The sequence below is a fragment of the Peromyscus californicus genome, unplaced genomic scaffold, assembly GCF_007827085.1.
Source record: "Peromyscus californicus insignis strain IS unplaced genomic scaffold, ASM782708v3 Scaffold_7__1_contigs__length_154581171, whole genome shotgun sequence".
Classification (NCBI taxonomy): domain Eukaryota; kingdom Metazoa; phylum Chordata; class Mammalia; order Rodentia; family Cricetidae; genus Peromyscus; species Peromyscus californicus.
In genome coordinates this window covers 36,565,669-36,588,391 of record NW_026294595.1, presented here as the reverse complement: position 1 = coordinate 36,588,391, position 22,723 = coordinate 36,565,669, and the positions used below count along the sequence as shown (strand labels likewise).

At 41.1% G+C, this 22,723-nt stretch overlaps 1 protein-coding gene across 16 annotated transcripts in view; it reads right to left on the bottom strand.

The window, feature by feature from the left end:
• Pkp4 (plakophilin 4) overlaps positions 1–22,723 on the bottom strand; it is a 229,904-nt gene that overhangs the window by 52,234 nt on the left and 154,947 nt on the right. For 12 of the 16 annotated variants that reach the window (XM_052723816.1, XM_052723818.1, XM_052723825.1 and 9 more), the window contains 3 exons: positions 18,830–18,864; positions 1,326–1,457; positions 1,030–1,217 (listed from right to left, as the gene is read on the bottom strand). In XM_052723816.1, coding sequence (XP_052579776.1) covers positions 1,030–1,217; positions 1,326–1,457; positions 18,830–18,864 — 355 coding nt within the window. The remainder of the gene's footprint in view (positions 1–1,029; positions 1,218–1,325; positions 1,458–18,829; positions 18,865–22,723) is intronic. The other 4 variants (XM_052723822.1, XM_052723823.1, XM_052723824.1 and 1 more) reach the window with 1 other exon arrangement.

Genomic DNA, 22,723 nt, shown 5'->3' with positions numbered 1-22,723 from the left:
ACCCTCCAACTCAGATGAACATCCAGAGGGGCTCAGTGTAGAGTGCCTCGAACTTCACCACACACCTCTACCAGTTACCAAGCACATGCATGGAGAATGTGCAGGCTGAGAGCACAGCCTCGAGTAGCTGGCTACAAGGGTAAGAGCTACCTTTAAGCTTAAAGGTCAAACACTTAACTTTTCCTAAACTGATGGGCAGAAACACCCACAACTGTATTACAGCATTCTCCTGTAGTACTGGGAAGCTGGTCCTCTGTGGTGTGTCCTGCAGTGTTTCCTGGGCTGCATTGTGAGGAACACAGTAACCACCCAACTTTTCTCATCTTTTTGCTACTTTTCAGCAACTAAAGGATTTCTATGGTACTTGGATAGAGTGCTAGCCCCATTGGCTACTATGGCTCTTAATTCTTACATAGTCTGGTGGGACGATGTGAATTAAGTGGCAACAAGGAAGCAAAGGAGCATTCACAAACATGCATGCAATATTGTATTTCTGCCTATTGACTGAGTCCTAAGTTGACAGAGCGGACATGCCTCCACACAATGGCTCTATAAGCACATGGATCCAGGAAAAGAAATACGCTCTCAGTGAATGATTTTAGTGAAGGTGGGCACTTTTGCTAAGAGTAGACTACATCCCATGTCATGGAGGTGGAGAATGGTTTTCTGTCCTCTGGGACTTTCTACAGCACATTTTAGTGCTGGAATTGCTAAGGATTAGGATCCCCTCAGGAACTATGCCATCCTCACACTCCCTTTGGACTGCTCATATCAAATTTCTTGTTTCCAGAAGAATTACTCTACTGCATCTAGGAACTTATAAAAATTGATTAGTTAAAAGTAAATTAATTCAAACAAACATAATTTCAGGCTTTCTGCTTGAAATATCTTCAATATAGTAACTCAAACAGTATGCAGTGATTCGAGTGGCTTTTCACTCTTTCAATTACACACGTTAGCTTTGCCCTTTGTAAGTGATGCCTACAACAGTTCCATAACTACGAGGGTATTGCTAGACGTCTGACTTACCTGAACCAGTGTTTGCCCTTCAGCTCGCGAATTCCTCACCACGTGGTTACTCGTTGGTCCCGTGAATGGATGCTGTCTACTGTCTGCCTTGCTCACTGTTTGGTTGTTGTGGAAACTCCCTGCTTCCTGGTACCCACTGTCAGAATAAGAATTCATTTGGGTCGAACTTCTTGAGTTTCCCAACGATCCTGCAAGAATGAAACAGTGGGAACACCCTTATTATACACTTCCGAGGCTCACTTTCAAAGTGAAAATATGAAAAGAAAATCTAGTGTTTAAAATAGAACACAACAGACCCTCACTTTCATGGAGAGACGTCTGTTCTGGTGAGTAGAGTGTCCCTTGTTCCTGCTCTGTCCTGATGAGATAGTTGTTGGGATGGACAGTGTCAGAGACTCGAGGTTTGCCTACACCAGTATTTGGCACATCTGTAAGAAAAGAAGTTTATAGCTGAGTTTAATGACATTACAGAAGACCTTGTTAAAAGGTACAGATATTTGTCAATAGCATCCTATAATCCATAGGTTACTAGAAGGCTCTGTTCACCTTAGTTGCAGTTAGTGAATGTGTTCCCCACACTCAGTTCATTATTATTCTTTGCTCAGTTTCATGAATGTTGTTTGTTCTGGTTACAAGTCCCAAGTTAACTTATGTATTATATGACATCAAAATCTGAAAAATGAATCTGTTTCCCCTTGGAAAGCCCACCTTTCACAGCTTCCTCCAAACACATTTAGAGGTAAACTAAGAATGATGGCCAAATATTGGGGTGGGGTAGGGTGGGGATATAGATCCGAACTGTTTAAAACAAAACACAAGACGGACTTACTTTATAGTTCTTGTTACTTACAGTCAAAAGAAGTCTGCAAAGTATTGAGTCACAAGTCTCGGAGGCACTAACATCTTACCTACCTGTTTCTTTGTCCTTTTAGTTTTCCCCAGGGGAACCTATACCGGTCTAACCTGGTAACTGTTTCTTCTAATCACCCTCTCTCCCATAGCTTGTTTTATTTTCTATAGAACCATTTGCTACCTTGACCTTAAATGACACTCACCATTATACAAACCAACTCATCGGCGTCTCCATCCTAACCTGTTTTTTTAATGCTGTACTGAGGGGATGTAGCTCACGCTGGTTTTGCACACTACTCAGATACCCTCTTTCCACTCAGACATGAAACACACATCTCTCCATGTTTGGGCTGTCCCCATTTGATCTCCGTTTTCAGATTTAACCTTTTTGGGGCTAACACACATTTTCAGAAATGCTGCTTCACTTTCAAACATTTTAGCTAATTCTGAGTCATGTTCTGAGCTCAAAATACAACTCTAAGGATTTCAATGTCTTCACTAGGATTTCCTCCTTTCCTAGGGATCTAGTATATGCAGCACTGTAGGAATACTCTTTAAAGTATGTAAGTTCAGGGAGGCAGACTTTGGTCTCCTCGGCGCTGCTGCCTCCTCAGTGCCTTGGGAAATACCTTCTACTCAGTGGGTGCTCAGTAAGTATCTGTTGAACAAACTGAGTAGCAATAGCAGCTCTCCTTTACTGGGTACCGATTCAGAGTACCGTGCTATACCTTTATTTATGCATTCAATAAAGTTGATCTACGCAAAACAGAGTAAAATTTTCAGGCAACACTAGTCGAGCTGGTCTAGAGGAGCATATGAGAGAGAACTGGGGAATCCTAGTGCATTCTGAGCCTTTACCGTGATGTCAGATTCAGGCTGAAGTTGTTTCCTGGCCTGTGGGAAGAGATGTTGACATTCCTCACAGGGGCTTCTAACAGCCTGGGTTCTGATCCATCATTTGACAGAACATTTCTAGGCGGTAGAAATCTGTGACAGCTCTGAATTCTCAAGTCTGGAATTTTAATGTAAGATTTCAGCTGCGTGTGGCCTCTCTGGTAGATGGTAAAACATCCTCTGAGTCACTGCCAGGGAGTTTAACATTGAAGTAACCTGCTTCATTTGTAATCTTCTACTAGGGGTTTCTAGAGTTCTGCACATGGTATGTAGCAGTTGCTGAAGGAGTCTGTTAAGGCTTCGTTAGCACACAGAGAGTATGCCAGGCTAGAAGAGTCACAGGGAACCAGAACGACCACAGGCCCACAAGGGGCATTCACTCAGGCGGAGCACACTGGGCAGGCGAGGGGAAGAAGAACAAAGCTGTCCCAGAGACTGTCGCTGTCCTAGACCGCACACACACACACACACACACACACACACACACACACACACACACGCGCACCTAAACCAGAAACACATGCCAATCTTTAAAAGAAACAGACTTTAAGCACCTGCTCCACTCGTGTGAGTGAGTGTGTGTGTGTGTGTGTGTGTGTGTGTGTGTGTGTGTGTGTGTATGTGTGTGTGTTACAAAGACAGATGCTAGGCAAGTGCTTTTCCGCTGAGCTGTATCCTCAGTCCTAGTTTCAGTTAAAGTCTACAATGCCAATACATCAAGGAGTTGGGTTAGAAATACCAAGTGGAATGCAATGTCTCAGATGAAAACGTTTCTTCACAGAAACCCAAAACACCCAAAGTTTATATATGGTACCCTTAGAAAACACAGAGAGCCAAACCTACAGCTATACAGAGCTTTTACCTAGAAAAAGAGAGAGTCACATCTTAAAATTTTTGAACCTGGGCTACTCTGTCTTTTTAGCCAATGGAATATAATATTATCTCAAAAACCATGAGACGAGTAGTTGAACCTTTCTTCATGAGACATATACAAGGCTGGGATGTAGTTCATTGGGCAAGCAATTGCATAATGTCATAGGTTCAATTCTCAGTACTGAGGAAAGAAAAAAATTGAAATTAATCGTGGACTGGAGAAACAGTTGGGAAAGTGTTTGCCTTGCAAGCTTGAGGGCCTGTTAATCCCCTAAGCCACATAAAATGCAGAGTGGCATCATGCACTTGTAATTGCAGCATCGGGGAGGGAGAGACAGGAGGGTCCCTGAGGCTCCCCAGCCTGCCAGTTTATTAATTGGTGAGCACAAGGCCAATGAAAGACTGCCTCAAAGGAGGTGGTGGTCCTGAGGATGATAGCCAAAGCTGTGTTCTGGCCTTCCCCCCATTCCTCCCACACACATACAAACACATCTGCACATGTACCGGCACACATAAGTACTCAAATATGCCATCCACATACACACATTAAAAATAAAACCTAAACAAATTGAGAGAAAATACAAAGGAGTATACTGATTCTACACCGGTCATACCAAAAATGAAAACATACACACAAAAAAAAACTAACACAATTAGTATCTTTAAAAATAGAAAAGCAAATCAAACAATATTACTCTAAAAGCAACATTATCCATGTACCCTTGGAGTCGTATCCTCTGACTGTTTCTTCTATTTTTCGATTCAGTGCCCTAGGAGCCAGAGTACTGACAGCAAAGGGTACTAGTAAGATGACTGGGTACTACAATACCACATTGCCACGCTAGCAGAGTCTAAACAGGAGAGCTACGTAACTGAGTGTAGAGGGAAGAGGGGTTTTGTAGCCTATCTCTAAGCAAATATGCCAGGTAGAGTTTTGACAACTTGATAAGAAGATCTATTTAATATGAACTATAAATCAATCAACCTTATACTCTGCACAAGCTCCTCAGCCATTTTTCTTTTTCTGCGCAGCCCATCAGTAAGTGTCCATAAGAACACTGAAATGCCTTCTGATTCATTTCAACAAAGTTAAGTGGCTTTCAAAAATAGTTTTGCTACTTTTCACTGTGTTTCCTTGAACATTTATTAATTTACAAAGCATATACAGACACACACACACAAATGCATGTACTTGTGGTCACAATGCACTAGATAATCAGAACACCAGTTTCCTAATTAATTGACAAAAATTTTCTTGATTTTAGAATGGTGAGGGTTGTAGCCATCAGTTATGTATTACTTATGCAATCTTACTTTACAACATAGCTTATGCAGATTGGAAGAAGGTACTACTCCAATTCAGAGAAACCAGAGGAATAAAGCGCAGGGTGAACCATCTCATGACTAGTATTGTAACCTAGAATACATAGTTGGTGGGGCTGTGATTTTTATTTGGTCAGGATAGGAAATCAAAACATTTCAATGATGAATGGCATGTGAGTGTTACTTTTAACTGCATCCTGAACAACATATTACTCAAAAGATATCACAGACATGTTTTCATGGGCATTTTCAAACATCAGTTAGCATCTTCCAAGAAAGCGTGTACCTAAAAATAGAGCCTGAACATTCTGTAAGGTACAATGGAATCTCCTTCTGCGCCTAAGAATGGAAGATAATGGAATCACGGTCCTTCTGCCTGTCAAATTTCATCTGAACGCTCTAATTTTTTTTAAAAAGATGATTAATTAGCAAAAAGTTTCATCTATGAAAAATATTAGCAGGTTAAGGATAATAATGAAAAACTGACATGTTATTTACCTCATGAAGTTCCTAGTTAAAGATGGAATATAACATAGATTATTTTACGTTTTCTGAAATAAACACCTGCAAATAGATAACACACACACACACACACACACACACACACACACACACACACACACACACACGGAACATTTGCTTAGAGAAAGTCTTCATTAAAGAATCTGGAGTCATTAAAATGGCCCTGCTTTGTTAAGCCACATGCCATGCTGTTAGACCGTATGAGGCGAGGGAGGTCTGCACTGTGTAAATCACTATGGCAACAGGAGCCTAGAGCTCAGGGGAGATTTTTGGCATCTACAACACTGTAATGAGTCTTTCACAGCCCAGTACGCTGGAACCTTGGGCTGGGTTCTCCTTGCTGTTCTCCCTGTCTTCCAAGTGGCTATGGGGTTTAGGAGATGGCAATATCTAATAGTTCCTTCCAACTCGGGCCTGTGAACCGAGGAACACAGCACGAATCTTCCTGATGGACCCCGAGGCTCTCACTCCTGAATCGACCTCAGATGCAGGAAGAATCTACTTTCAGCAAGTGCAGAAATGCCTCAGAGGCCTCCTATGCTCAGAAGCAAAGTTCCAGGACAAGTTCTGAAAGAGGACCTAGGCCTGGTCCCTAAAGGATTCCTCCTATTTAGTACTTTGTGGTATGTATGAAGCATCCTTACAGCAGACAACCAGGAACAGAGGGAAGGAGATTGCTTGGAAATACTTTTGGAGTGAAAGTTCCAAACAGGGTGATAGAAACATGGAACACAGAAAGGTTCCCTGGTACATGGAAAAAAGGCAGACTGATAATTTAAGAATATTAAAGATACATATGAGTTTGCTGACTCAACTAAAAGTTACTGTGTACCTATAATCCCCTTTCAAGGCTGGATTTTTAATGGAAGTACAGATTTGAGAGAGAAGGTTGAAGCCCACGTTTCATAAAATTATTTCTAGTCTGGTTTTCTTGACTATGTCTAAGTGCTAATGAATATTCATATCAGCTTTTAAATATTCATGATAGTGTTGAAATTTTGCTCATCTAGAAAATGTTATATGAAAAGCTCTGGGAGACAGAAAACCATTGATGAAGTGCCTTCTAGTTTACTTCCAAGTGCTCGCCCCGAAGTTCATGCTAACGGCTTGCCTGTCTGTGTCTCGGTTGTGGATGAAGCAAACTTTTTGTCTGCCCACTGATGCACTGATTTCCACAAAGACAAACTTGAAACGTGATTTAGTTCTGTGCAACACCAAAGAGATGCCTCATGATGAATACTTTAAATTCTTGAATTTTATCCTAAAATGTGAAACCATTAAAACAATTCCAGGGAAAAAGAAGGAATAGGGGTTTCCATACATAACCATGGCAAAATGAGTGTTTATTAGCTATTTGTAGTCTGTGCAGAAATTAACACACAGGTGTTTTACCCGACAGAAGAACACATGCTTTGTTACTATAAAAGGAAAGCCAGCAAAAACAAGAAGAAATATAAAGTGGGAAAAGAATGAACCAGATACAAAGTTAACAGCTAGGTACTCTGAAATGTCCATGGGCCTTGGATTCATTTTGAAAAAGTTGAAGAAAAAATTAAGGAGCTGGGTAAGGCAGTGTATAACTATAACCTTAGCACTTGGCAAGCTGAGGCAGGAGGATCACAAGTTTGAGGCCAGGTGGCTACAAAACCAGATCATCTCCACACAAAGCTTAAGGAATTCATGGTGATGTAAAAAGTTATCAACTTACGGGGAAATACAGCCAAGCACTTGAAGTCACTGTCATAATTTTTCATGGACAGATTTGATTTCTCTTGGAAAAAAATACTCTCAAACATAGAAATGAGACTATCAGGAGGCTGGCGAGATGGCTTGGTCATTATGAGGGCTGGCTGCTCTTGCTGAGGACTCTCAGTTTGGTTTCTGGCACCCATGACAGGAGGCTTACTATCACCTGCAAGTCCAGCTCCAGGGGATCTGACACCCTCCTCGGTTTCCTGTGGGGTCCTGCATCCACGCGCATACACACATGGTCAAACCAAATGTCTTGAAAGAAAGAAATGGGAGTATCTGAAATCGGGAAATACGAAGATGCTACAGATTGCTTTTGATAAAAGCAAAACCAGGCAGGCATGGTAGTGCACTAGGGATGGAGGCAGGATCAGCGTAGGGTCATCCTTAGCTACACAGGGAATTCCTGGCCAGCCTAGGCTATCTCAGCCCTGTTCTCTACAAACATAACAAAGCAAACACCCCTGTCACCACATAAAACTACTAAGGATGACATTCCCTAGCAAGGAACATAAAGGAGTCTTCTGAAATAAACTGGATAAATTTATCAAGGCAAAGCCAAGTGTGGAAAAGTGCACAGCAAGGAAGTGGGCAATTCCAGGTGGGAACCCCAAGCAACAGCCACAAACGGGACCTCAGGCTCTGCACTGAGGAAGGGGAGGAACGGAGAGTTCGCAGACTGGGCTATTTCTATTACATTTTAGAAAGTTAATGGAAGATTTCTTCAATTATCCCAAAAGTGGGAGAAAACTTAAATCTCTGTATCAAACATAAAATAGTAAATAGTAAATCTTTACACCCTGTACTAGCTCTACTTAAGCTTTGAGGTGGCTCAGAAACAGCCAGATGCATGTCTGTTGAAGTAGACTTCTAGTATTCTTCTTTGGTGATGGCCCAAGCACAAACAATGATAATTCACAGTTCTGGAGCAGAAAGGCTGGTTTTCACTATTCAGCACCACATAGGGAATGGCTCCAGGATCTGCAGATGAAAGAACCTGTGGATGCTGAAGATGCTTATGTATTTCTCGTGTGTGTGTGTGTGTGTGTGTGTGTGTGTGTGTGTGTGTGTGTGTGTGTGTTTGTGTGTGTGTGTGAGACCATCTCACACAGCAGCCCAATCTGGACCTTTATATAAAAAGAAGGGTAGTTGCATCTACACCCAACTTCCTATACACTTTATATTCAGACTACTTATCATAACCAATAAGATGAAAATGTTAATCAAATTATTGTACTGAATTATTTAGAGATGACAAGGTGAATGAAGTTCACACAGACACAATCATCATAGCCTAAACATTATGCCCCTGAGCAACATGATTTCACAATTTTTCCGTCTGCAATGGTTGGCTCTGTGGTAGTAATGAAGGATAGTACAAGTATTTTTGCTTAATAAACATTCATTTAAAAATCTCAAATATGCAGAAAATATGAATTAAATTAATACCTACTTGCTGGAAAACCCATGTCATCTGTTTCACAGTAAGTTTCTTTCTACGATTTATGGGTGAGAAAACCCTGTACAATACAGCCAACCTTTTCTGTCTTTCATTCAGGTCACTTTGATGTGTCATTTAAATATTTCAAATGATTTACGTAAGGAATTTATAACAATTCTAATATCATCCATTTATCTTTTTCCTTTCTTTGTTATAGAATCTTAGTACCTCTTTTAGCAAATCATTCATCTCTAAATATTTCCACGTCCCTTATAAAACCAGGACATTATACAACTGTAATTACTTCAATGTCATATATTGACTTCACAATTAATTTTCCTGGTGTCTTGAAAGTGTTTCTGTTTAGCTGTCTGATACTAGTCAGATCAAAAGAAGACTCTGTTTTATTGGTACAACTGTTACTTAAGCCCCTTAATGTAGAAAGGGATGATCACTGCTAATTTTCATGTCTTGTCTTATTGAGGAAACCCCAGCAATAAATTGGCTTCAAAGCCTGAAGATTATGGGCACGTTGTTCCAAACCCAAATTCTGAATTTCACTGTGTGTGGTGAAGCCTGAGCACAGAGCTTAGAAGTCCTCCAGGGGATCTGATGTATAGAGAAGTTTGGGATCATCTGGGGAGAGGGCTGGAACCCTAACTACTCCAACGATGGTAAAGAAGGTTGCTTTCTGTTTGTTTGGGTGGTGGCTATCACATTCATTTTAAGAAGAAAATATGTCTGATCTTTTGAGCCATGTATGAATCCAGAAGGAAGCAGAGCTGGCAGGACACAGTACAATAATTCAATTATTCCAAGGTCATGATGCTTTCCAGTGCCTGTATGAACTGATCAAATAATGACTGTCAGCATGTGTTTCCATCTCTATGGAATGCTATGATTTACGAATATTTAATAATGAGTTCTTTAAATGATTGTATTCCTTTTAGTGTGCCTATAAATGGAATGATATGAGTATATTTAAAAGAAATGACTTTTTAAAATCTTATTTAAAAACTTAATAACTCACTGAAAATTTAAACATGCATCAAGATTTCCTTCCTGCACTCTGGTAATCCTGAGCACATGGAGATGGGGCTCTAGCTGGCATCCACAGAGGTAGAGACCATTAAGCATTTTTAACAGGCAAACTGCAATGTCAAAGTGTAGGCAAGTACTCCTGCCCTGGCAGGCCCAGTTCTAGAAATCTATCTGACAGAGACAACCAGATATGCTAAGGAGATCTTCACCTGTTTGTCCAAGCGAAAAACTGAAAGGAAAAGAAGATACCACTCAACTCTTCAAAAGACAAAAACGTATCTTTATATCTTTACATAAAAACACAAGACTTTTTACCACGTTGAGAAGGAGGAAGAGAAAGAGGAGAAACAGGAGAAGAAGAAGAGGAGGAGAAAGTCACAGGACAACAAATAGCATGTGGTAATGTGTGTGAAGCAAACAAAATTCACATCTGTGCTTATTTACAGAAAAGAACATAATACACACCAGCTATTAGTCCTCGCTGTATGGGTCGACAGGGAGCTGTGCTACAGTATGGGAAGGTGTAGGAACGAAGCAAAGTTTTTCTTTACGACAGTGTTTCTAGACGTCTAAGTTCTAACAAACAAAAAAGCGTATTCTACTTTTCTAACAGTTCCTTCTGTGTCTGTGACTAAGTCAGGCCCACAGAAACAAAGGGGGTTTAAAACTTGGACTCCAAGTTTGGGTTTTACAAGAAACTCTTATCCTCCTGGCATTTAGAAGAGAAATAGGAAGTGAGTGAATGTTCAATTTTGTCATTGGTACAGTTGATAGCCACAATAAATCACAACACCCAAGATCTTCAATAATATAGCAGTCATTTTACACACGAGCGCTGATCTAACAGTCTATCTGTTACTATGTACATATAACACCACTTCCTACTGTATCCCCTTTATGAATTCGCCACATTTCAATTGAGGCATAACCTGCTCCAATTTAAGCTCCTGTCTTATCTCATGATGAACTAAAGCTTTTTTTGTGTTGCAAATTGCTTGTTCCAGATGGAGAAAAGACAGAAAGAAAAACGGTCTTAAGTCTAGTTTCTCATCTATCTTCAGTATTTGTGTCTGGGGGCTTACACTCACTCTGGTGGCAGAACTTGTATCTATCCATTTTAGAAACAAACAAAAAAATCTCTCTACCTATAAACAAAATGTAGAGCCTACCATTATAGTCTTAAACTTGACAGAATACATTAACTTCTAATGTCACACAGGGCTGAAATCAGTGGACAACATTCATAAACCATGACATTTCAATACACTGTATATACAGTAAATGAATATAGTACTTTGAAAGTAAGTAATTGCTTTAAAATTTCTATTTGATTACAATCCTTTCCTGTCCCTTCCACATTTAGTATGAAATATCGCAAGTCCTTACTACACAGAATTATTGTTTTCTCCCTACTCATTTGAATCTACTGGGCACATTTACGTAATGCCCCGTGGGGAACTACAAGTTTCACCTATTTCATTATCTTGTGTCGTTTGTTGATTTGTTTTTTGAGAAACCCTAATCTTTTTGGCCTCTTGAATTTCTAATTTCTGAGTACCAATGCCCCATCACTTACTTAATATTCATTAATCTTTTGAACACTTCTTTCTAGGAACCATGGTAGTGTTAAAATCAGTGGGCCTGGCCAGGCCTGGTGGTTCAGGCCTGTAATCCCAGTTACTTGGAAGACTGAAGCAGAAGACCCCAAGTTCAAGACCTCTCTAGGCTACAGAGTGAGTTTGGAGTCAGCCTGAGTAATTCTGAGCCCTTGTCTCACTATAGAAGTAAAAGGAAGCTGGCAATACAGTTTGTGGCAGGTGGTAGAAGACTTGTCTTATACGCACAGGGCCCTAGCTTTGATGCTCAATATGAAAGAAAAAAGGGAAATCTCTTTGCCCCTAAACAAGAACAGTAAAACAATGGGTTTTACTGACTGTGTGGTGGGTGGTATAGACCAGTGCCTTTCCACTCTGCAAGGTGGGTGTTTCCGGTCTAATCCAGTTTTCTGAGACACATTCTTCCCATCCCCCCACTTCTCACACAGACCCTTTCAAACTGGCAACTTCTCAGATTATAGTGATTTTTTTTTTTTCTGGAACAGAAAAACTGTGAAATTGCGATTTGTAGCAACTTACATTTCACAAGCTATGGCCTGAGCATGTAAGCAACAACCAGTGAACGGTGACAAAAGAGCTAATCTTGTCATCTTGGCTTCATAAGCTTCTTTCTGATGGCCAGACACTGTTACAGTTGTCCATTAGAAAAAATACAATTGATGTGTTTTACCCTTATAAAAAAACCCCAAAGTTTCTTTTCATAACAGATATTCCATCTACTGTGAGAGTCTATGTGCCCACGTTGGCTTTCTCACTCCCTTTGGCCCTTTATTATTAGTACATGTTTCCTGATATCCTGACATTATTTTCTATTTCAATATATGCCGTCTTAAGTTTACCTCACTGTACAAGTATATAACACGTTCAGAGACATGCAAAGATAAATAACGAAAAATGATACACTCATGAAACAGAAACAGAAGGCACAGGTTACTAGAAATTGAGACTAAGAAAAATACAAAGCAGAGACACAAAACGGTAAATTCTCCTCCCCATGAAAGACAAAAAGAAGTCTACCAATGTTTTGTGACGTGAAAATATGATGTTGGTGATGTAGAAAATGCAGAGTGATGAAGAGAGCAGCAGGCAAAGAGCCGAGGAAGCCCAGTGCTCCAGAGCCGCAGCGTCGCTCTGCAGGCAAGTGGTACAGACCCACAGGATGCAAGGATTTGGAAACTGCCATCTCTTCCTCATCCTTTGGGAAGTGTCTCTTTCCAAAAGCCCACCATTCTTAGTGCAGGGTAAATACCACACATCATCTACCAACCACTGGACAAAACCAGATCTTCCTGAGCCGAATCACGAAGAAATGGGAGTCTTTCTGCTTAGTGTACCCCAAGTTCTTCCTTAGATGCTGCAGTAAGTTGGCTATTTAAAGACAAAATTCAACAGCTGGGCTCAGGTTTGGCATTTCAACAGAAGGTAGCATCCTCAAGCTCTCTCCCAGACATCAACGCTGTGCCTTGCTAACAATTCACCTTCTTCCTGGAAGGCTTTTAAGGGAATGAACTTTTCAAATCAAATCTGTAAAACTTTAAAGAGGGAGAAAAAAAGCAGAGAACTTGTCTGCAAGTAAATGCAAAATAGAAAGATGATGAGAACAGCAGCGGACCTTCAGCTGCATTCCTTCTGTGTAGACCTTCCTTACAGAGGGAGCCAAGGAAGAGAATGAAGGTGTCTTTTGTTGAGACCAAGCCAAAGACACAGCACGCTGAAGAAGACCTTTGAAATATTTTCCACATGTCAAAACCACCCCTGCTCATTCTGGGCAAGATGTTCATAGTACGTTCTGTCTGGGCCTCTACATACACAGAATTAATACAATAAGATCTACTACAGTAAAAAGAACATCAAAACTGTCATTTTATTACAATTATTAATCTACACTCGAACTTGTAAAGGGCAGCTATTATCTACTAGAAAAAGGAGCATAAAAGGAATCGGATTTTACTTTTATTCATAAAGTCAATTTTCAATTTCCTGTCCTTGTAGCTGTAGCTTACTGTCATGGCCACAGTTTAGATGCCGTAAGCATGGCTAAAAGCAGGCAAATATCAGAACAGCATGATGAATTCTGTGAGGCCAGTAAAAAGCACACAGACTGCTGCCATTTATGGCTGTTAGATCTGAAAGTGAAACCCACCCTGCAAAACAATAAATACATGAATATAAGGCCCAAATTGGAGTAAGAGTTTGGGTTATGGGGCTCTAAGAAAAATAAGGGGCCAGGTCATTTAGGGGGGTGAAGAGGGATTGTTGAGAATTGTTGCAGCTGTATCTCGCTGCTCCTGCTGTACTGGGGTGGGAGAGGGGTATGTGGGCAGCATTTAATTGTTAGGTATTTGAATTAAATATATTTAATGCTTATACATGCATATATTTTATGTATTCTTATATATTTTACATATAAGGAGATGAGTGAACAGCCTACTAGGGTGATGAAAAGTCAAAAACGAAAACACACACACACACACACATCTGTGCAAACGTTTTGAAAATTTTTAACAAAAATGTCAAGCACATTAATGATTATTTGCTACTTGCCTATGACACAAATCCTAAAGACCTAAGTGTGGGGATGAGGGAAGAAGGGTCCAGGAGGTCCTAGATAGTGCATTTCCCATCATGTGCCTTCATCTTTCTGTACTGTGCATCACACACATAGGAGCACCCAACACCTGCCTGGTGTTGGTAGCTAACACTCTCTAGTTGCCTGCCCTCTCTAGCTCAGGAAACTAGGCAGCAACAGCTGGGTGGGAGAGAATGGCAGAGGATTCAGGTGCCACTCCATCTCAACTTCAGACAGTGTTTCTGCCACAGAGTGCATCTTCCTGGTTTCAGGGAATACTGAACAACTCCCACCCAAGCCCTGTGCCAACTGTGGCAACTCTAAGACTCCGACAAGCCAAGCACCTCATTGCCACCAGCCCTGGGAATGGTGGCAGACATTTAGCAGCATAAGTCTCTAGGGTACTCCACTATCCAGCTGAATCTCTCAGCTCTTTCGACCTTTCATAACTACAGGTTCTCTGCATCAAATTCCCTATATTGAACTAGCTGGTTCTGCTTTCCCAGCCAAAGTCTGATGCAGATATATAGCTCTTATTGCTGGACCATAAAGAACTCTTACCCATCAAATAGTAACTCTCCAACAGGAGAGAAGGGTACTGACTCTTAGTGAAATTTATATTTTTCCAGATACAAAAGACATTAGGGAGAAGATGTAAGAGGCTCAATCTCATAGACTTGGAGGGAGGGAAATTGAATACAATCTTGTCAGAAAGCAACTTGGTTACATACATCAAAGACCTTAACAGCATACATACACCATACATACTTTTCCTAAAAACCTAGTGGATATATTTTATATAGTTCTATTATCAGCTTTTTATAGTAAAAATCAGAACAAACGGTAATGTCCAATAATGTAGATATGGAACATATTTATAGTTCTCCTTTCTGGGTCTCCCTGCCAATTACGGTAGTTATAGTCTCTGCTGCAATTCTCCATTAAATCTGAAGATGTGAAGAGGGCAAGGCTTCTGCTATAAATGCTGGCAACTGTGTGCTACACCCATTCAAGGCTCTCAAGAAATCCAAATCCTTATTATGCAATACTAAAGATGAATTCATAGAAGAATTTCAGACTCAATAATAGATACTTAGCATCTGGGGAGGCAGAGGCCAGCCTGGTCTACATAGAGAGTTCCAGGCCAACCAGGGATATACAGTGAGACCCTATCTTAAAAAACAAACAAAAAACAGCAAATATAACCATGTAGCAATGTTCTGAAGTTTGCTGAAAGGGCAACTACGTACAACACACAGAAAAACTGAGATGAGATTAATTATAAGTAATTGTTTTGTATTTTCCTATATTTTATAACATCATCCAATGGGTATGTGTACAGCACACTTAGAATTGGGAAGGAATTTTATAACAAAATAAACAGGAAGGCAGCTAGTAAGATTCAAGTACAATCTTTGCCATTTGCCACTGCTTGAAGAACACAAACCAGAAACTAACCCAAGAAAACATGATGCTGGCCATCACTGAAGTGCAAATAAAAAATCAGGAGATGCTACGTCACATCCGCTAAGACAGCTATAGGAACAAAGTACCAAGTGCGGGAGCGCTGGGGAAAGCCCTATACTTTATGAATAGGAATAGGTCCAGCCACTCTAGAAACCACTCTGCTAAGTGTTTAAAAGTTTCAACTCTGAGTTACCAGCTGACTGAGTGATTCTCTTCTTAGATACACACCTAGGTAAAAACACACACCCAGAACGTTTCATAAATATTCATAGCAATAGCCAAAAGGAGAAACAAATGCCTATCGACTCATGAATGGATAAAGGAAATGTTCTCCAATAACCCAGCATTAGATTATTTATCAATAGAAGGAACTGAGTACCTTAAAAATGCGATGTGATGCTAAGCAAAAGAAGTCCGTCATGATGGGCCACATTGCATAAACCCATGAACTGAAATGCCTGGAATAGGCTAATTCATAAAGAAAGAGATGGTGGCTGCTTAAGAGTAGTAGTTTGGGGTAGAAAACAAAGCTGATGGATAGAATGTATGTGGTATCTTTACAGGTGACGGCAACACTGTGAAATTAACTGCGGCGATGAGTGCCTAATTCAAAAATATTGAAATGTGCAGTTTAAATGTGTAAATTGTAGGGCATGTGGGTTATATCTCAATGAAGTTATTATATATAGAAGACAGAAAGAGCTGCAAGGGAGACAATATGATCAAAGTCACAACAGACATGTTAAATTTGCAATAAAGAAAATCCTACAAACGCTGGGCATGGTGAATCCCAGCAGCAAGGGGCTGAGCCAGCCAGCCTGGGCTATGACCCAGTGAGTTCCAGGACAGCCTGGGATGCACAGAAAGTCTCTGTCTTGAAAAAAAAAAAAAGAGGAGGGGGAGGAGGAGAAGGGGGGAGAGGAAGAGGGGGGAAGGAGGAGGAGGAAGAGGAGGAGGAGGAAGAGGAGGAGGAGGAGGAAGGCAGCAGTGGTGGCGGCTGGCAAGGACACCATTTACAATAGTTGTAATGTCCTGTTAGGTTACCAGGAGTGTCCAACCTTTTGACGTTGCAACATGACACAGTCATCTACCAAGTTCATGATCAAGAGTATGCAACTGAGTTGAGAGAGAGAGAGAGAGAGAGAGAGAGAGAGAGAGAGAGAGAGAGAGAGAGAGAGAGAAACAAACCCAGAATTTCATAAAGTTTTCAGTAAATTTCCAATTTTCCGGGCCATTCTGGAGTGCATGGACTCACAGACTGTCTGCTGGACATGTCTTCAGTGTAAGGGTTTCAAGGCACTGAGGAAAGCGGTTAAGAATCAAAATAAGCTCTTCAGAGTTTAAAAAAAAATCACAACATTTTGTAATTTTTTTCTAAGTATACATTTTGCTTCTAAATTAACACATTTGCCCCTCTTTCACAGAGGGGCATCTTTAATATTTCCTAAGGACTGGGCATTTTCTTGGTCCTAGTGCAGAGAGGAAAAAGGAACTTCCCAAGGGCTCCAAATTTAGTTGTGAAGCTAATGTATATGCCCTCAAACGTTGCTGACATTTATTAGTCATTCATCTATGTGTGTATTCATTCAGTCAGGTGAGCAGGGCAGACATAGTTCCTGCCCTTTGTGAAGACCTGACATACTGTAACGAAGTAGGGAAATAACACTGGTCCCAGCTGACGCCCTGGGCTCCTCGGGTTTCAGATCATCTCTGATTACCTCCCAGGAACAGCGAGCAGGGCTGTTCTCAGGGTTCCAGCCTTGCTGTCACTCAGATGGTCCACAGTACTCTGGCTGCATGTCTGAACCATCTGATGAAACCTGAGCGTGCGGGGCTATCTGCTCAACAGGAGTGTCTTCACACTGGACTGCGGCTTACATTCACATTCATACCTAGTCACTAAATGTTCTCCTTTGCACTTTTTCCATTAAACCCAGCATGCCAACACCATAGTCCGAAGTGTCCTAAAGACTGGCTCTCCATCCTGAATTTCCCAGATTTTCAATGAAGCCGCCCTCCTACTCTGTGCCAGACCTCAAGGTTATCATTGTCTTCTGTCCACACCAAGCCAGTCTCCAAATTCTTAGTAATAGCCCATTCCAGAGGTTCCCACACCAACTTAGGCAGTACATTTCCAGTTGGTCTTTCTTTGCTGCATTTTCTTCTATCCAATCCATAACTATGCAGTTTCTCCCGTGGATATGTAAATGATTTGACTCTTCTTAAAGGATTTTCAGGGTTTCTTCATAACTACTGAGAGACTCAACCTCCCTGCTGGTCCAATTCAGCCCTCTAACATCTACACATCATCTCCCTTTCCAAACTAGTTTCAAATATTCCCACACACTGCTGTACTGTGTGTTCTGTCTGGTGGGAATGTCTCCTCTCCAGTCTGGTGGAGGAGAAGACCAGGTGGGCTTCAGGCTCATGTTTGCATAGCTATCTTAGAAGCGGTCTGTCCATCTGTGGCACAAAGCTCCCCGCTCCCTCATTTCCAAGGTAGCTGCATATTCTTTCATGGGGTATCTCTGCTTTTACTAACATGGTATATGCAGGTCTTGCAGGTAGGGAGCTTTCCCATTATCTTCGATACATTAACAGTTTGAACAAACAAGCACTGTAGAACAGCAATGTGAATAACATTGGAATTCCGTGGCAAAGTGCAGATAGGCTTAGATACTGGGCATCCGGTGCTCTGGGTTTTCTTCAAGGCTAACTCTTGCTCACCTTATAAAACTCCATATGGCTGGTAGTGGAGGGCAGGTGTGCTGTGCCACTACTGTTTGCCCAGCCAGGTGCACAGCATGCAGCATATGGCACAGGTGCTTGACTACCTCATACTGAGTGAAGACTGAGTATGACCCTTGCAGTAGTGGCAGGTACTCTTTGTAATGGAATTCATCCTCCATGTGGCAAGTTTAGGAAACAGGATACACAAACTATATTAAAGTCTACCAGACTATATTAGGAGCAGCAGCTATTTTAAATGTGAGTATATAAAATGAACATTTCAAGCAACTGTAAGCACGTCAATGAAAACTTTGATGGATCCTTTTTCACAATAACCTTCCTGGTGTCCCCTCTGTTTCCTTGTGATGAAAAGCTTCAGACACACAGTTGATGGAAGTGGTGTTGCTGTGCAATGCTGTAACTTTCAATTATGCTAAAGGATGAAGGTTATTAGAACCACAACATCAGAGCGAAGTTCAGTCTCGGTACTGCCAAAAGCTCTGTGTGGCTTACTCCACCATGAGACAGGAGGTTAAAGAATAGGCAAAGGAGGAGTTAGGGACTTAGCTCCGTGGTCGAGTATTTGCCCAGCGTGCACGAGGCCCTGGGTTCAGGCCTAGCACAGGGCTTATGGGGTGGGTGCTAGCTAAGTAACTGCTTTTTTGTGTGTCTCTAAAACACAAAACACTTTTTATATAATAATAATAATAATAAAAAGCATACCTGTTGATCTCCAAGGAAATGACTTTTCAGTTGAGCTGGAGAAAAAGAAAAAAAAAATTTGTTTTATCATAGAATTTAACTGTGGGCTTATTTTGCACACCAACACTTTATTTGTTGCATCAAATTATGTAAAAGTATTAAAATCTCAAATAAAATTCAAAATTACCCTTCTAAATTACTTTTTAAACTGTTTTTAACCTTCTGTATCATTAGGGATGAACTGTATTGGAGATTAGACAGATTATAAAGAGATCAGAACAACTGAGCACATTAACAGAGCTGGTGTTCATGACATTTTTAAACCACATGTGCAGCACATACATTTAACAAGACCCACAAGGCCACTAAAATGTTCAAAGGAAGCCATGAGAGACTCCAACAGACACGCAAGTTAGCAGGGGCATTCTCTGAATGGAAAGTTGTCTTATAAAAGCTAAACCACATTCTTAGACCAGTACATTAAAAAAATGAGGACTTGCAGGCCAGGGCAGTATTTGAGTTACAGAGTTTCCTTAGCTTACAGCAGTGGTTCTCAACCTGTGGGCCACGACTCCTTTGGGGATTTTCAAAGGGATTGCTTAAGAACACTGGAAAACACAGATATTTACATTATGAATCATAATAGTAGCAAAATTACAGTTATAAAATAGCAATAAGAATAATTTTATGGCTGGGGGTCACCACTATATGAGGGACTGTATTAAAGGGTCACAGCATCAGGGAGGTTGAGAACCACTGGCTAATAGTATATGTATTGAAAGAAATATTTTCATGTGAAAACATATTTGTGTGCATCCTTGTCCTTCTCTGCCATGTACCAATTAATATAGGACATTATGGCATTAGAGGACAGTGTGCTGGAACACAGACTAGAAGATTAAGCATTTTTCAAATGTAAATGAAAGCACTTAGGTTTGGATCTCTGTTTTGAATATATTATGTTCTGATTCCAAAGCCAGTGCTTCTAAACACCAAGACAGACAGACAGAACACACACGCATACAGACAGACACAGACACACACAAACACACACACACACACCACCTATACCACCTACAAAGAAGTCTAGAAACGCTAAAAAGTAAAGTTATTCATTTGGGGTAAGAACACAGATTTTTTTTTCTTTCTCTTTTTGAATATTTGTGCTTTCTCTCTTTTTGAAAGTAGAAAAGAAACCCCAAATACTTTGGGGGAGCATTTAATAACTCATGAAAAATAGCTGTAACTCTAGGCTTAAATAAGCAAACACTTCACAAAAGGAAGGACGTGGAGCTGAGGAAAAGTCCAATGCTGTCAGCTGCAGTCTAACACCCCGATATCTCTCCCAAGGACTCAAGGGCCGATGGGATTTTTGCTGGGTGACAGTGTGTGTGATTTGCCCTTTTTCCACATAGGCAGAGCAGTTCACGTCGCAGGACCTGGACTCGGTTCTAAGAGGGGTAAGCGCTCCCATGAATGGAGGCAATCAGCGAGTACTCATCTCATCTGAGCTCCAGGAGTGTTGCTCCAGCTAATGTGCTATTATGCCATTTCAAGGACACAGCTGGGGGCGGGGACACAGTGAGCAAATCTTAGTAAGGGCTGTTTGTCTTGCTCCTGTCACCACACTGACCTTGAACTCAGAAAGTGGTTTCTTTCTTACGACAGGTTTCAGTTTCTTTGTATTTTTGTTATTTAATTTTACTCTTAAAATACTTAGTTTTCCAGACACTCGGACTGGTAAGGCCTCACTGTGTAACTGCCAAAAGAATCCCATTTTGTGTCAACATGAATGCACACTGCCAACCAAACTGCCATGCAGAACTGCTTAGTAGAGGTCATGTATCTTGGGACTACCATGAAAGGTTATTAAGCTCTGAGTTTTCACTTGCATAACTTTAATGGAATGCTTGGTAATGTTTCCCATCTTTACAATTATTAACCTTATCGCATCACTGATTAACCTTATCATGTCACTCTGGGCTGCTGCTCAGAGTAGCAGAGGCTGTGGCTGTCTGGCTCCTCTCTGGGCCTGGCTGGCACAGGAGATGCTTCAGACAGTGCTTCTTCATAGAATGTGAAAAGCCTCAAGCAGCTCACTGTTCTGGGCAGCGAGGTAAATACTGATGGAGAGCTATAACTTTGTTCAAGCCAATTAACTTTTTTCACCCTTTGTCACGAGGAGGCAGCAGTAGCTTTTTTGGGGGGCGGGGCAGCACAAAAATCAGGCAAATAGCATTTTGCTGCTGAAAACACCTTAGGTCCCCTAAATACAGCATGGTATCCCCCAAGTCAATGAGAATCTTCAGCTAAAATTACCTTATTTCAATTTAAAGTAATATAAACAACTCATTAGGAAAAGCAGCTAACAATGAACATTAAAAATAAGCCAAATTGCCAGAGTGCATTTGGAAGACCACATATTACCCAATTACCTTGACGATGCTGTGTAGGAAGTGTGGTCTGTGCTCTTCAGAACAGTGTTCTCTTTTGAAAGTATTCACTTTAACTGAGTCTCAAACTGTTCACTCTGGGACTCAAGGACTGAAGACTGAATAGATAGAATCTAAAATGTTGTTTAACACAGCTCACTGTTTGAGAGCTGGTGGGGCAGATCCACCTTAGAGTCACCAGAGGCAGCTTCAGCCAAGAAGGAAAGGCCTGCTTCCTTCTTTCTCTCCTCTCTCCCCACCATCTATTCCTAGAAACACTTCCCAACCGATGCTGGCTGTCTACCATGTATCTGCAGGCACTGTGCCCACAAGACTCCACCCTGGCTCCCTTTCATGTCCCTTCTGAAGATGCCAAGCAGCTTGTGTTCTAGGATCTTCCACTGGAAAGTGAAAGACATTTAAAACACAAGGGCTGAGTCACCAACAGGAGTTTTATGTCAATAGGAAGATATCGTCACAATTTCGAATAACTTGATTATCAACCATTTACAATGGGCCATTCACGTGTTTAGAAATGTCCAGGTCAGATGAAAACAAATAAAAAGAAACTTGCGGGCAAATTAACCAATCAAAGCTTTGCATTTTAAGTAAAATATTAGTTTTTTTTATATTTTAGGCAGAGACTATGCATTTTTGTGCTACACAGAATATGCAGCAAATCACTGTAAAATTCTATACATATGGAATTAGTTTTTATTCACAGATAAAAATGGCTACTTAGAGCTGTGTAGCATGTTTGAAAATTCTCCTGAGTTTGGTCTTTTGACAGGAGTTAGGAAACTTGCCTGCTCATACTCCACCAACACCCGAGGACAGCCTAGTGAGTGGGCTCACTAGAGTGAGAGTGTGAGAAGAACGTGGTGGTGACCTGAGTACTTGCCCCGGGCACAGCCACTGCAGGAGCACTGGTCCTGGCCACCAGGATTCAGAATCTGGTTCATGCGCCTTCCTAGTCTCTAGGAATTGATACCTAGTCATCTCTTTCTGATTATGCAAACCAGGGAGGAAGGTTGTTGGTAATGGAAAGTCATGACTGGCTTATCGGAAGACTAACAAACACACAGTCCTGTGAATTGCATCCACTATTTCCAATCACACTTCATGCTCCACATGTTTCAATTCTTTCCTGGAAAGTGAGTCCACTTTAGTTAGGACCACGGAGTCACTCAACCTGGAAAGCAGCAGTTATTTATTTCACTGCCTAGGGGCACCTGAGTCTCCTTCACTCACACAAATGCTGCAAAAACTGACACTACCAGGGACAGAGCTTGGGCCTCCATCCCTTCATCCCAGTTTGGCTGAAACATTCTTTCCATCTTTCTCCTAATCAGTCTTTATGGTTTTGATCTCTTATCCTTTCAGGCTCTCGTTCCTGCTGTTGCTACTGAGTTTCACTGAATGACAATAAATGGATGTCATTCTCCCAGTGCTAACGCACAAACAGATCCACAGAAGACAAAAT